Source organism: Biomphalaria glabrata, chromosome 1, assembly GCF_947242115.1.
Source record: "Biomphalaria glabrata chromosome 1, xgBioGlab47.1, whole genome shotgun sequence".
Lineage (NCBI taxonomy): Eukaryota > Metazoa > Mollusca > Gastropoda > Planorbidae > Biomphalaria > Biomphalaria glabrata.
Window position 1 is genome coordinate 31,432,143 of NC_074711.1, and position 15,529 is coordinate 31,447,671.

Sequence of the window (15,529 nt, forward strand, 5' to 3'; positions counted from 1 at the left end):
TTAGATAAAATCATTAGAGGAGCCCTAGATGCCTCATTAAGAGAAAACAGGTCTCAGAAGCCTTACAGGTGCAGACAACGCAAAGAAGTAAATCCTCTGTGGACAATAGCTTTGTCTGCAATAGTTGTGACAGTTTGCATCTGGGCTTGCTTGGTTATGTGAATTACTGCACTCTTCATTAATTTTCTAAATTAAAGACGATACTTTATTTATTTATTATATTTTTAAAATTTATAACATTCTTGTGTTGCCGAATGGGCTAAAAAACACTTATGATGCCCCAATAGTTAACCAGATTACCACTTTTGTGGGTAGCTTTTTTTTTTTTTTTTTTTTTTATACATTTACAGCCTTCAGCACTTGAAACATTATTTAATAAATGACCATGTATGAGCAGCTCACTGTATTTATGAGAGAGAAAGAGCAAAATATACTAGAGAGATAACCAAGAGAAAAGTTATAAACTTGTACTTGAAGGGAGATAATTTAATAAATATATATTACAGTAATGTAAATGTTTGCAAATTGCATCGTTTTATAATATGGGAGCTGAGTTTTTTTTAGCGGCCCCCGAAATAGACACTAATAGTTTTGTGTGGTCTGTTTGTCCGTCCGTCCCATTTAGACCTCGTAAACTAGAAAAGATATTGAAAATCCAAAATCATGATATTTTAGACTTTATTAATAGTAACAAACACGGGAGGCTATTTAGTAAGGGAGATGGCTATTTACCACATTTATAAGCACAATTATGCAAACGGTTTTAGATTTTTTGTTTAAAAAAAAATTACAAGTGCAGTGGGTACCGAGTCGCACAGATGTGACTGGCAACACAATTGCAGACTCCTTGGCCCAACAGAGAGGGCAAATTCCACCCACTGAACAGGCTGTAAGTTTTCATCATGCTGTTTCTATAATTAAAAAACAGAAATGGAAAAGTGTTATGGGTACCGGGAGAAGTCCCAAAAAGCCCGTGGAGTCTGGGAGCGCATGAGGCGCCCTGAGCAAGCCATTATAGCACAGTGCAGGACAGGCCACTGACCTGTTGGCTCATATTTCTCAAAGCTATGGCCAAATTTCGATTCACGGTGCCTCCGCTGCGGGGAAGAAGAGGAAACCGTGCCTCATATTCTGTTTGTCCCAGACTTGCTGATCTCCGCCTCGACAGGTCTGGGAAACCAAAAATTCTCGACCTGTATGGTGACATATATGCACTACGCAAGACAGCAGGGTTTCTGTCCAGGGCTTTTGCAAGAGAGAATTTAAGCCTCTCAAGCCCTCACTCAAATGGAGTTTGGGAAGAAGTTTTTTCATATTATCGCGTGAACTGCAGCGCTATGCTGCTGGCATGGAACTCAAGGATTTTTTTGATTTTTTTTGTACGGAAATTTTTTTTTTGACTCTTTAAAAAACAATTAGATCATCATCATCATCATCAAACTCCTCTCTGCTGGACCGTTGGGGCACCACACAAGTCTGTCAACCTTCTTTCTCCATTCTTCTGTCATTTGCCTTTGATAAATTTTCATTCTGATATTCTTTCTGAAAATATTGAAACCTGCCTTTTTACCTGCCTGGGTGGACCACTTCGGGGGCCGATTCTGAGTTTGTGTTTCCACACAAACTGTCTTTGTAACCTTGTTTTGTTTTGTTATAATCACAGTTGTTATTATTTATTTAATTATAAAAAGTTTTGCCGTATTTCGAGATTAGTTTATCGATGCAAGTCTTAAGCGTCCTCAGTGTATGAGGCTGGGCTGGACCACACCGTTAATCTTAGTGCGGACCTCCGGTCTCGGTTCATTATTTCACTTATGGTACGTAGTGTACATTGTAGTAAGCTTTAATTTGTTGTTCTTTTTTTCTCTGTTAAATAATATACATGAGACGTGACTGACAGATGTAAAGTGACCGCTACTTTGCCTTAGTCAATACATAGGCCTATAGGCCCTACCTATAACATATGTAACGTCTGTAATGTATAAGATAAGGTTGATGTACACATGAAGCACGGAGTGTATGTGTTATAAGAAAAGTCAACTCAACGTTTCAGATAAAAGAAATAGGACATACATGTGAGTAGAGCGTAGCCGGGCTACTATTCTGTCACCCTTGAATTTTTGTGCAGGCCGAGAAGGGCGTAGACTAGATCTAGAACAGGGGCGTAGCTAGGAATTTTCCATCATTTGGGGCCCGGGGGGCTTGACCTCTTTGGGGGCCCCTGCATTTTGCGTAATATTTAATTTTTTATGTAAAACACACTCATTTGGGGGCCCTCTCAAGTGGGTCCCGGGGGGATTTTCGAATTCCCCCCTCCTCCCTCACACTAGCTACGCCACTGATCTAGAAGTGAGAAAAAAACAACACTAGCAAGCTTCTTAAACAACCACTTGAGCCACGGGTAAACAATTTCTACAAGCAGGGCCAACCTATGCGGCCGCAGTGGGCCCCGCACTTTCAATGGCCCCGCGCTAATTGTAGGTGTAAATTATTAAATTAAAGCATTGCAACTTATAACTGGATTCCCACGGCCTTCTGTTTTCCCAGGAGCTCCTGAACGAATTGAAATCTCCTGAAAATATATAGATCATATTCTACAAAATTCCTCCAAAAACCCCGGTATAAATTTTAACTTATCTATCCACTAATGAAAGAGACACTGTTTTCCCAAACTACTTGTTGCATTCAGAATATTTTTAATAATGCCCGTAACTGTAGCATCTGATGAAAGAAGCTTCTTGCGCTTCAAACTAATCAAGAATTACTTAGGTCAACAACTCACCCTAACCCTAACCCTAGCGTGATCTATCTATGTAGGAAACAGAATTTTGATAATATACTGAATGACTTCGCCACAGTAAATTTGATCATGATTTTTACTTAGTAAAGAAAGAATAAAATTTAAAGACGAATTTATTTTCTTGTCCTTAACCCTACCCAGACTGGGTCCCGCGCAATCCTTTTCGCATAGGGCCCCACAATTGTTAAGGCCAACCCTGTCTACAGGTCAACTCTTATTGTGTGCCTACAGCTCTTTAGCCACTGATGCCAGTGGCTTAGTCACGTCTACCCAGCAGACCATATCGATCTGTGACCAGTCCAAATTAGTTTTCCACACACAGCACTGAACATGAGCCATGCGTGTACACCTCCACAGATCGTCTCACACTCGTTCTCGAAAAGGCAATATATCGATGTTAGCGGTGCCTCGCCAAGGTCATTAAAAATATATACACTGATATCAACACTATGTGACCTGCACATTAAAAATAAAACCGGACCCAGATTTATATTACAGAATGGATGACAATAATTTAGTAAACTAAAGCTATTTATATTGGAGCCATTAGAAGTAGGTTGGCGGTGAACTTATTGATTCTACATAAATCCATCCCTGATTTCAAATTCTATTGTAATAGCCTAGTCTAAATGTATGCAGACAAAAATTATAAAAAAAAAACAACAACGCTAAGGGTGTAGCCAACAAAAAATCTTATATTTTGTTTAGGGCTTAGAACGTGAAAGAGAGAGGTAGTGTCAGGTAAACGTAACACGGTTATCCTTCTTATTCCCTGGCACACCGTCAGTGTGAGAGAGTGAGTGTGTGTGTGGGAGTGCAGTGTTTCAAATTTAAATGACAACGCGCTTAACGGTATCGCAAGGCCTACTTTCGTTGTTTTGATCTGGCGTTGGCAGTTTTTTTTTTTTTCTTGTTTCAAAAACTCGAGGATGACCAAGCTGATAACAATTGGTGTTGTCATACTGTCACTCACTTCGTGGCCGCTGCTGTTTGCACTCAGCCAGTTGAGTTGTATGAAGAATGAACGCAATGTTTTTATCGCCGCTACAAGCTGCATCTTGGCAGCATTTGTGGGAACATTTTTGTTGTTTAGACGATACTACAGAAACATTGACCCAGTTATGTACGGTAAGTTTTATGTCTAGTGGTGATTTAAAAGAATATGATATCTAGACTAGTAGATATAGATCTAGATCTACATCTATAATGTCTATATACATAGTTTTTGATGACGTATTTAGTTACTTGTTTACAAATAACACTGGACTATAAAACTTCGCTGGCGAGACCAAGAGATGGGTCACTCGTTAGGAATCTAAACACAGACGGCGTGCATGACCTACTTTTCATAGTTCATTTTTTTTTAAATATAGTCTAGTAAAGTCACTTAAGTCGTAAAGTGCTGATCTCCCTAGCTTAGATTAGGAAGGTCAGCTAAAAAAATGTAGCCATGCAGAGATTATGACTATGACTATGTTTCATTCAGCTAAATTAATTTAAATGCCACAGATGGAAACATCAAATAGACCCTTAATCCTTAAACATAGATTATATAGATCTAGATAGTCTAGTAAACCATAGAAATAGAGACAGATCTAGATATAAATAGATTATAATCTTATCTTATAAAATACAGACGTTACTTTATAATCATAATCTAGAAGAGTCTAAGTCTAGACTCTAGACTATGTCAGTAGCCTATATTTAAACGAAAACAACAAATTGTTACAAATGTGTGACTGAAGACAACTTAACAGATTCAGATGGTCAGCCTACCTGCCTACATTCTACATAGTCATTAGATATCTAGAGACTAGAGACTCTAGATTTAGATTCTACTTCAGATCTTGATCTTCATATTAGCTGGAAGACTAATCTCTTGTACTTAGTTATTAGTTCTAACTTTGAACTAGGGGATGAATGCAAGTGTTGAAATGTAAACTATTAAATAATAATAATTAAAAAAAAAAAGCTTTTCTATTTTTATTTTGTCCTGTTTATTTTTTCACTTTACTTTGTTTACTCATAGAATCTAGTTCTAGTTTCTAGACCAGGTTTTTAGCAGAGATAAAAATTAGTTTTTTTTCTTTTAAAATCCCAAAAGAAGCACAGATATTTGTTGTAAAATTAGGCCTTCATCAGATAGAGACAATAAAGCCTAGTACAGCTTCTGAAAATTTGATTGGTGTGCAGTATTAACATTTCTCTCCTCATCCTGATCAAATCTTCAAAAAAAAAATCCCTTATATCTGTCTTTTTCTACTTGGTTTACCATGTGATACCCAAAGTGGTAAAGCATAATATAGGTCTACATAAAAAAAATGGATTAACAATAAAACACCTTGTGTGTCATGGAATCTAGATATATAAAAGAGAACTTACTTAATTAGGAACACAATTAATAAGACTTAATAATATAATTAATAAATAGGGCCTATAATATGTAATTAAAGTATACACTTTAAATTTTAAAATATTGTACATATATGATTCCACCTTTAATATATTGTAATATATATCATTTACTTTCACAGTTTTCAGCATCTTCTGTTTTGATGCTGTGAGCGGACTTGGCAATATCCTTGAAGTAGATGGTTATTTTCAATTACAGTCCACCAATTGGACACAGATTGATCCTTATCTGAAGACAGCTCATGGCACTGTTTCTTTGTATTGGAATGGCATTGTTCACTTCCTGCTTTGTCTTCTGGCCATATACCTATACACTCAAAGGTAAACACAAAGAATAGATACTGTGATTTATACAAAGAGACAGAAACCATTGACATCAGATTTCAAACTGTTAAGCAAGATATTATAATGAATACAGAAAAAGCAACAAATCATTTAGTGTGCAATATTTTAACTTTGTGCCAAATGTACAACCATTCAGCTTAAAATGCATTTATTAATAAATAGATTATTTCTTTCTTAACAATAATGATGATACAGCGTTCAGCTACCTATCTTTTTTTAAACAATTTAAACCTATTGAGACTAACAGGTCTCTTTCTTTTTTCTCTTGTACCTTGTGCAATTGTTTTTAGAAATGTATAACAATTCATTTTCAAAGGGAGATTTAGGAATAGATGGAACAGAGCAATGGCTGGTGTCATTTGTTCGCTTCCTACTCACCCTAATGGTTGGGGAATGGTTTTTAAAATTTTATATTTTAAAATGTATCAATAAAACTGATAAACACTTACAAATAATCTTTAAGTTACATTTGTAATCATTTGATTAACTGACCAATTCTCTCTATGCATATTGCAGGTATAGTCATCGTGAGGTCAGTTTGTATTGGGCTGGCTCTTTACTAAACAACATGATTGTTCTTCTACCTGTTTATCTGATTGGTAATTTGACTTGTGTTTACAATTAGATTTACTATTGATAGGAATGATATCTTCATATCTTGTTCCGAATTGTACTCCAGTGCTATTGTAACATCTCTGGCATTTTGCGAGCTATGCTTTGAGATTGCTAAAATAATGGTAATGTTTCCAAATCCCAGTTTCTGCCATTTTTCTCTACCCAGTAAGATGCTTGTCTAATTACAAGCTTTTAGACATAGAAATAGTAAATATGGAAGCTCGTGCATTTCCACCCCACCACCCCAAGCTTCTTTTTTGCTTACTTTAATGAATTTTTTTCTCTTATTATATTATATGGAGTGATCGTTAAATGAACTTGTGTGTTACCCGTGCTTGTAATCGTGCTAGTATTTGTAATCGTGTTCGCATTATCGTAGTCTGTGAATCGTGACCAGTCTGTACTGTGTTATTGTGTCTATCAGTCGTGTTTTATTGAAATAAAGCCTTGTTTCTAAGGTTATGAATTGACTTAGTATATTACAATTTATTTCAATAAAACCATTCTTAAATGGACAAGTTTTTGCGTCCCAATAGACTGGATGCTGATCCTAGTTCAACTAATGCTTCAGTTACATGGAAACATTGGATTTCTTGTTTTGACAGATTCGCAACGAAGGTAGGGGCTAGTGAAAGCGAACAGTTTGACCTGCTATGCAACTTTGTGTCTCCATCCTTATATCAGTATATTTCTACCTGTTCTAAATACTCAGAAGCAAAATCTATTCTTGAGAATTTATTTGTGAAGGCCCCTAATGAAACATTGGCCAGACATTTGCTTGCAACTTGCAAACAAGAAGTCGATCAAAGTCTTGATCAATTTGTACACAAGCTGAGAGTGATGGCCAGAGATTGTCAGTTCCGAGCTGTCAGTGCTGACAAAAATGAAGAGGACGCCATTCGTGATGCCTTTGTTAGCGGCATGCGTTCGAGTGTAATTAGACAGAGGCTACTTGAGAAAAGATCCCTTGACTTGAAAATGGCTTTAGATATTGCCAAGACACTCGACATGGCCCAAAAAGAATCCAGTTCGTTTAGCAATCCTTCTCAATTGGTTGAGTCATCTCTTTCGTCATCGGCAATCTCAACCGAAGAAATGGTGGACTCAGAAACAATCGCAACAGTGAATACTAAATGTTTCTTTTGCGGAGGTAGTCGGCATCTCAGAGCGAAATGCCCTGCCAAAGACTGCATGTGTCATTCGTGCGGGAAAAATGGACATTTTTCGAAGGTTTGCAGGTCTCGCAACACTCCTATAACCAAAACAAAAGTCAAAACATCTCCTAGCCACGAGATTAAAAGACAATCTTGTAAAGATTGTAGCTGCATTAAGGACTCTACACATTTAACATCACTAATTGCTACTTCGTCTGTACCTGGTTTAACTAAATCAACAGTACACATCTCTGTAAATGGCATGAGCCTAAAAGCCCTAATTGATACAGGTAGCAGAGAAAGCTACATTTCTTCAAACATACCAAGAGAGTACGATTGGTCAGTGACACGTTCAAAGCACAAAATTTCTATGGCGTCATCTCAACTGTCAAGCGTCACAAGAGGCCACATGTTTGCATCGCTAAAATACAAAGGGGAAGTTTACAATCAATTCAAACTTTCGTTACTAGATGAACTTTGCACTGATGTAGTTCTTGGGTTAGATTTCCTCACATTACACAAAGAACTGATAATTCCATTCAACGGTGGTCGACCTGCATTTCATGTTTGCTCGCTCAAGGCTGTTAAGGTAGAGGCACCACAATTGTTTGCAAATTTATCCCATGATTGCAGACCTATTGCTACTAAATCTCGTCGTTACTCCTTCCAAGACACACAATTTATTAGAGCTGAAGTTGAGAAATTGATACGAAACGGTATCATTGAACCTTCCAAATCACCTTGGAGAGCTCAAGTCCTTGTCACGACCAATGAGAGGCACAAAAAGCGAATGGTCGTTGATTATAGCCAAACTATAAATAGATTTACTTACCTGGACGCTTACCCCATGCCTAGAGTGGATGAAATGGTGGAGAAAATTTCCAGGTATGAAATCTTTAGCACATTGGATCTGGAGAGTGCTTATCACCAAATACCTATCCAACAGAGCGAAAAGAAATACACAGCCTTCGAAGCTTGTGGTAAACTCTACCAGTTTTGCAGAATACCCTTTGGGGTCACTAACGGTGTAGCTTGCTTCCAGAAAACCATAGACACTATTATAGAAAAAGAAAAGTTGTCTGACACGTTTGCCTATGTCGACAATGTAACAATATGTGGTAAAGATGTAGACTCCCATAACAAAAATCTGTTGCATTTTCAGAAGGTAGCTCTGGAATACGGAATAACTTTCAACGAAAGTAAAAGTGTATTTGCTACTAAGAAGGTAAAGCTGCTTGGATATGAAATATCAAAAGGGCATTTGAAGCCGGACCCTGATAGATTTCAAGCTCTGCGAGATTTGCCACCTCCAAAAGATCTGAAGTCTCAGAAAAGGATTGTAGGACTTTTGGCATATTATGCTCACTGGATACCAAATTTCTCCGACAAAATGTATCCTATAATGAAAAATCTAATTTTTCCTGTACCTACAGAAGTAAAAACAGCATTGGAAGACTTGAAAGAAGAATTGCAGAAAGCAGCAATTTTCACCATAAAGTATGACCATCCTCTAATTGTGGAAACTGACGCTTCTGACATCGCAGTAGCTGCCACTTTAAATCAGGATGGAAGACCTATTGCATTCTTCTCTAGAACTCTTTCAGCTAGTGAAAGGCATCAATCTGCCATAGAGAAAGAAGCAACTGCAATAATTGAAGCTATACGCAAATGGAAGCATTATTTGTGTGGCAATCATTTTACCCTTATTACGGACCAGCGGTCTATTTCATACATATTTAAAGACACTCATGACAAGAAAATTAAAAACGATAAGATACAAAGGTGGAAATTGGAACTAGCAAGCTTCAAGTTTGATATACAGTTTAGACCTGGGAACGCCAACACAGCAGCAGACACCTTGTCTAGAGGGCACTGTTCAACCATGACGAAACAAAGTAGCCTGAAGACGTACCATGACTACCTGTGTCATCCAGGTGTCACTAGACTTCTACATTATGTCAGGTCAAAGAACTTACCCTTCTCGGTTGAAGAGGTCAGGCAGACCATTCAACAATGCAGAACCTGCAATAGAATTAAACCGCAATTCTATAAGGAATTTGCAGGTACGCTCATCAAGGCCACACAGCCGTTTGAAAGAATAAGTGTTGACTTTAAAGGTCCTTTGCCATCAGCTACTCGCAACAAGTACTTGTTAACAATGATTGACGAATATTCGCGGTTTCCATTCGCTTTTCCCTGTCCTGATATGACATCTAAGACAGTAATAAAGTGCTTCGACCAGTTATTTTTCCTCTTTGGAACACCCAGTTACATCCACTCTGATCGTGGCACATCATTTATGTCCACAGAAACTACAGAATATCTACATTCTAAGGGCATAGCCACTAGCAGGACAACGCCCTATAACGCAAAAGGAAATGGGCAAATAGAAAAGCTGAATAAAACATTGTGGCAGGCTATTTTATTAGCATTGGACTCAGGGAAGTTGGAACTATCACAGTGGGAATCTGTGTTGCCCCAGGCACTTCACTCCATTCGATCATTACTGTGTACTTCTACTAATGAAACTCCACACGAACGGATCTTCAAATTCAATAGAAGATCGCCAACGGGAACATCCTTGCCTACTTGGCTACAGAACCCAGGCAAAGTATTACTAAAATCACCTGTAAGATCTTCAAAATTTGACCCATTGGTACAAGAGGTTGAACTTATTAGCTGCAACCCACAGTACGCCCATATACGATTTCCAAATGGCCGGGAGGAGACAGTGTCGCTTAGGCACCTGGCGCCGAAGGAAAGTTCCACGAACGACTATTTCGAACCAGAGAACGGTATTCTGCCTCAAGAGGTCGGTGACTCTTTGGATCTCTCACCAGGGAGTCGCTACGTGCCTGAAACTATCAGTAATTCACAGAATCCCACCCCAATGATGTACAACCAGCCAGAAGTCATCAGTGACTCACAGGGGAGCCACCCAATGCCAGAGGCCAATATTGACTCGAGTCCCGTACAGGACAGTTACGACTTGCAAGGAGAAAAGTCTACGCCAGAGATACCTCCGGATCCTTCCCTTCATACGCATGGTTATAACCTAAGACCCAGAAAGAAATAAAGGAGGGGTGAATGGAGTGATCGTTAAATGAACTTGTGTGTTACCCGTGCATGTAATCGTGCTAGTATTTGTAATCGTGTTCGCATTATCGTAGTCTGTGAATCGTGACCAGTCTGTACTGTGTTATTGTGTCTATCAGTCGTGTTTTATTGAAATAAAGCCTTGTTTCTAAGGTTATGAATTGACTTAGTATATTACACTTGTCAGATGAGTAAAATTAATAACTAATTAATTAAGGTTTTAGCCATTTATTTTAACAAATTAAATTTTCTTCCTTGTAGCCAAATTAAACACTTTTGTAGGATTTATTCAATGTGGAGTTCCTCACAGAACATCTGGATTGTTAGTTAGTCCCATTCAGTACTGGTGTTTTAGCAACCTGCAATATCCTATCCTGGGTCTAAAAATAGTGGCTGGTATGTTTACTTCACAATGTGAAGAGGCATCATTTTCTGTTGGGCTCTGTTTGGTTTTTCATACTATTTAAAAACAGATTTTTAATGATAGCTTTAGAGTCTAGGAATGAGAGGAGCATATTGAGCTTGTCTGACTAAATAGTTTACTGTGATTCCACAGGGCTATACTCCTCTTTCTGCAATGTTAATAGTTGGATCTTTTGAGCTGTTTTGATTTATGGAATGTACTTAGGTTGGTTGGTTAATCTTGGAGGTTTTTTTTGGGGGAGCGGGAGTTGGGACAAGGGGAAATATATTATGAAATATGGATTGAACCAATTTTCTTCTAGCTGGCTTGTTAGTGTGTTTGTAAGTTCATTTGCATATATTTTACTGTAAAAATCTTGTGTCTTTATTGTTTTTAAAATTGTCTCAGCTCTTTTTTTCTGCATAGCCACATGAAATAGTCGACTCTTCCTAAATTTTTGTACTTAAAAAAACGTTTCCTTATTTTTTTAAGTCCAGTAAGCCCCTCCAATATTTCCCCTTTAAAAATGGTTAAAAATTATTTTTGTGCTAAGCATTCGCATCATGTACATTTAAAAAATTGTTTTAAAAAAATGAGCTTACTATACATTTTCTAATATATTTTTAGGTTCCAATGCTATTAGGACATCCACCTTTGGCAACATTATACATTTATTGTTAGCCATTGGAGTTCTTTTCTACTATTTTCACAACAGTCCATCACAAGCTAGAACATTTTTGAAGGTAAATTATATTGTATTCAAGTGATTAATGTTTTTTGTTTACTCACAAAATGATGAAAAATAAAAGGGTAGCCATAATGTTAGGTTAAAATTCAACATATTTAAATCTTTATATTCAATATTTCCTCTATTTCAGTTTTCTCCTATTTGGAAACGTCCAGTTGATTTTTTTTTCATCATATTCTTCTTACTGGCTACTATAGTGGCTGTATTCCGTGGATTGGTAATGAACATCAATTAAACATTTTTTTTTTAAAAGATAGAATTATTATCAAAAAATTATTTATATGTTGCAAGTATTTTTTTCATTGAAAAAATAAAAATGTAAATGATTCCTACAGGCTATTCTTGGTGCAAGTCCAAAATTTATGACAGATTATTTGAAACTGTATGAACCCTACCTCACAGATCCATCCAATTTTCCTAAATTTCAGGTATTTTAATGTTTATGTCATAATTTCTTTTTTGAAGTAACGTCTGTATTATATAAGATAAGAAAAGAAGAATTTTCCTAAATTGATATCTGACATAACTAATTACTTGTTGAAAAAGACAGGTCTGATGATACATCGACAAATCTGCATCAAAGAAAAAAAACAAGGTGAACCTCATGATTAGAGACCCAAAAGGTAGTCACATTCGACAAAAATCGAAACATCTGATTCTTCAAAGGAGCTAGGATCACTGCTGAAATGTTAGGGGGAGCAAATAACGAATGTTTGCCTTCAACTATCCCATTATCGGAGCTCCCTGATTCCTTCAATAGATTCTTCATTGGCAAGATTGAGCAGATCAGAAATGACATGCCATCCCTCTCAACACATCTTGACCACTCTCCAATCTTTAAAAATTCTCCTTTTAGTGAGTTTCAGCGTGTCTCAGAAGATTATGTCAAGAGTATTATTTTTAAAATGCCAATGAAATCATGTGACCTTGATTCAATTCCAACTGCATTGCTCCTTGAATGTTTAGATGAGCTTGTACCTACAATTACTAACATTGTGAACTCTTCACTGACTTAAGGCATTGTACCACAGCAATTTAAGCATGCACTTGTCAGGCCCTTATTAAAGAAATTCAGTCTTGACCCGAAATGTCTAAAAAACTATCGCCTGGTATCAAATCTTCTCTTCCTGTCAAAGCTTCTGGAGTGCATCCTGTTAGCGCAAATTCTTTCTCATCTTGAACAGTACCGTCTCTTGGAAGAATTTCAATCTGCATATAGAAAGTGCTGTATCACAGAGACATCAGTGATCAGGGTACTAAACGACATACTTCACAATTTCGACATAGGCCACACATCAATACTTTCCATGCTGGACTTGTCCCCAGCCTTTGATACGCTAGACCATGAAATTATGATGGCCAGATTCTCAGCCATTTTTGGTTTAGCAGGAATCATCTTAATGTGGCTTGGATTTTACCTGACTGAACGTACCCAAAGTGTCGTTGTCAACGGGAAAGAATCAACAAGCTTACTATTGAAGTACGGAGTACCCCAAGGATCAGTTCTAGGCCCAGTATTGTTTACTATGTATACATACCCACTTAGCGGTGTCATACGGCCAACCGGCATCCTATACCACTTCTTTGCCGATGACTCACAGTTATACGATTCCTCAGTTCCTTCAGAGGTGTCACATCTGGCAGAGAAAATCAGTGGTACTGTTGCAAGGGTGAGCAATTGGATGGTTGAAAATAAGCTCAAGATGAACGAAGATAAGACAGAAATAATTAAGATTGGCACTCAGAACAACGTCTCAAAAGTTGAAAGCACAGATTCTCTTTTTATCACAAACTGCCAGCTTCCTTATGTCCATGTAGTGCGGAATCTTGGAGTTTTCTTTGACTCAACACTATCTTTCGACCCACACATAAGTCAGCTCTGCAAGGGTCTTTATCTGCAGCTGCGCTGATTAGGCCAGATCCGACCATATCTGACAAAGGAGTAAACAAAAAAGCTAACTGTGGCATTCATACTCTCCCGCCTTGACTACTGCAACGCCGTGCTAGCAGGTATACTCGATGAAAAAATAGCCAAGCTGCAACAGATACAGAACAATGCAGCTCGAATAGTCCTTAGAAAAACAAGACGAGATTCTGCTACTATGCTCTTGCGCACGCTCCATTGGCTTCCTGTGAAAGCAAAAAATCTACTACAAGGTGGCCACACTTTGTCATCAGTGTATATATATAACAATGAAATGCCTCTATACCTTTGCAAACTGATCACTCCATATGTCCCTCAGAGAGCCCTGCACTCAATGGATTCAATGCTTCTAGTGGTGCCACGTTTCTCCCTCAAAAGCTACAATCTACTGGCTTTTTTAGTGCACAGACCAAAGGTTTAGAACTCACTCCCCATTGATCTCAGACAACAAGCTACTCAACTTTCAAGAAGAACATTAAAACCTACCTGTTTAAAACTTTTTTAGATTAGTTTGTCATATTAGCTCTTGTGTTTGTTTTTGTAATGTTATAACAGCGCCTTGAGCCTACAATTTGTTTGTTAACAGCGCTTTATAAATAAAATTATTATTATTATTATTATTACATATTCAATCTATTCTAAATAAATTTTCTGAAAAAAACCTGCATGCACAATAATTTTTAGGGATAAAGGTAAAGGTTTATTTACTAAATGCAATATGAAACCTTTACAGATAAATCAAACAAACATTAATACTGTATTTATTACACACATGCATTTAAAATTTTAAAAATCTTAAACAATAGATTAGAGAAATGTTTAAAAGTGATCTATCTTTTATGTTGAACTCTTTGCAGGCATTAACATACCAGTATATCTATGTGATCTACTATTTATTTGCTATTTATGGTTTGTTGCATCCTGGTCAACATTGGATGGCTGACTGGTCATTGATACATGCAGGAGCTGCCGCTCAGGTTTGTGCTTTTCTAATTGCAACCACTATTAAGTATTTAAAACCTTCATAATTCAACCTACTTGAGCTCTCAAACTTCTCTTTTATAGGTTGAGTTCATCTGTTTCTCATGTGAGCCTTGAGATCCAGTCTAGAAAAACTTTTTTTCATCTTTGTCCTTACATTTTTTTTTACTAAAGATAAGATGTATCATTGTAAATAAGTGTCTCTGAAATGTTTGTAAACAGATTTGACATCAGTGCTTTATGTATCTACACAGGCTCAATTCAGCTACATTGCTGGTTCTCTACACCATCGAACAGCTGCTAATCTACACCCGCCTCTAAGTGGAACCATTGCTCCCTATTTTTGGGGTATCAACATTGCTTTCCTTGTTATCCCACAGCTTTTTGCATTGTGGTGCAGACTAGATGATGAACATTTTGGACGATCTTACACTGTGGAGCTGTCAACACCTATCACTAGTAGGCCCTTGAGACCAGAAAAAAAATCACAATAAATTTAAAAAAAAAAAAAGAAATGTATCTCTGTTTTCTCTTTTATAGTGTGCTTTATATTTATTTTATTTTTTTATGTAGGCCTAATATTGTACAGCCTCATATGTGTGTCATGTATTTTGTACACTTTTCTTTTTTTTTTTAAAGAAGATATTTACTTCATAGACAGAAAGCCTGTTTTTTTTTACAAATAGGCATTTTGTGTTATGGTTACATTTATCATTATACATGTCTTAGTTTTAAACTCATATTTAAAATGTTTTTATAGTGATTTATACCTTGCATATGTCATTGACTTGTCATATATTTGAGTGGCAGCATTTTCTTGTGATGTATATTCGTAACACTTTCCTGTTTTGCCTTGTAACACTTAATATCTTGCCATATTTTCTGTATGAAACTTGAACAGCTCTCATAAATTTTAAAGACATTTAAGCAAAAAAAAACAACACATACTTCTAACCAATCATTTACTTGTGTTCACCTTTTCATTTCCTATTGTTGTTGGCGTGTATGAAATAGCAACCTACTAAAACTTTTATGTGAAATGTGCCAATAC

The 15,529-nt window shown here is 36.9% G+C and overlaps 1 protein-coding gene across 1 annotated transcript; it reads left to right on the forward strand.

Moving 5' to 3' along the window:
- The first annotated feature begins 3,562 nt into the window (after positions 1-3,562).
- Positions 3,563-15,439, forward strand: LOC106070521 (transmembrane 6 superfamily member 1-like). Its single transcript, XM_013230448.2, has 8 exons — positions 3,563-3,928; positions 5,335-5,533; positions 6,074-6,156; positions 11,453-11,568; positions 11,704-11,790; positions 11,909-12,001; positions 14,355-14,474; positions 14,733-15,439. The coding sequence occupies exons 1-8, from the start codon at positions 3,730-3,732 to the stop codon at positions 14,970-14,972; spliced, it is 1,137 nt and encodes a 378-aa protein (XP_013085902.2). The 5' UTR covers positions 3,563-3,729; the 3' UTR covers positions 14,973-15,439.
- Positions 15,440-15,529: the final 90 nt, after the last annotated feature.

Coding starts and splice junctions, on each gene's coding strand:
- LOC106070521 (XM_013230448.2), top strand. CDS start 3,730: ATGACCAAGCTGATAACAATTGGTGTTGTCATACTGTCACTCACTTCG. Junction 6,157..11,452: donor TCTACCTGTTTATCTGATTG/GTAATTTGACTT, acceptor ATATATTTTTAG/GTTCCAATGCTATTAGGACA. Junction 11,791..11,908: donor TGGCTGTATTCCGTGGATTG/GTAATGAACATC, acceptor TGATTCCTACAG/GCTATTCTTGGTGCAAGTCC.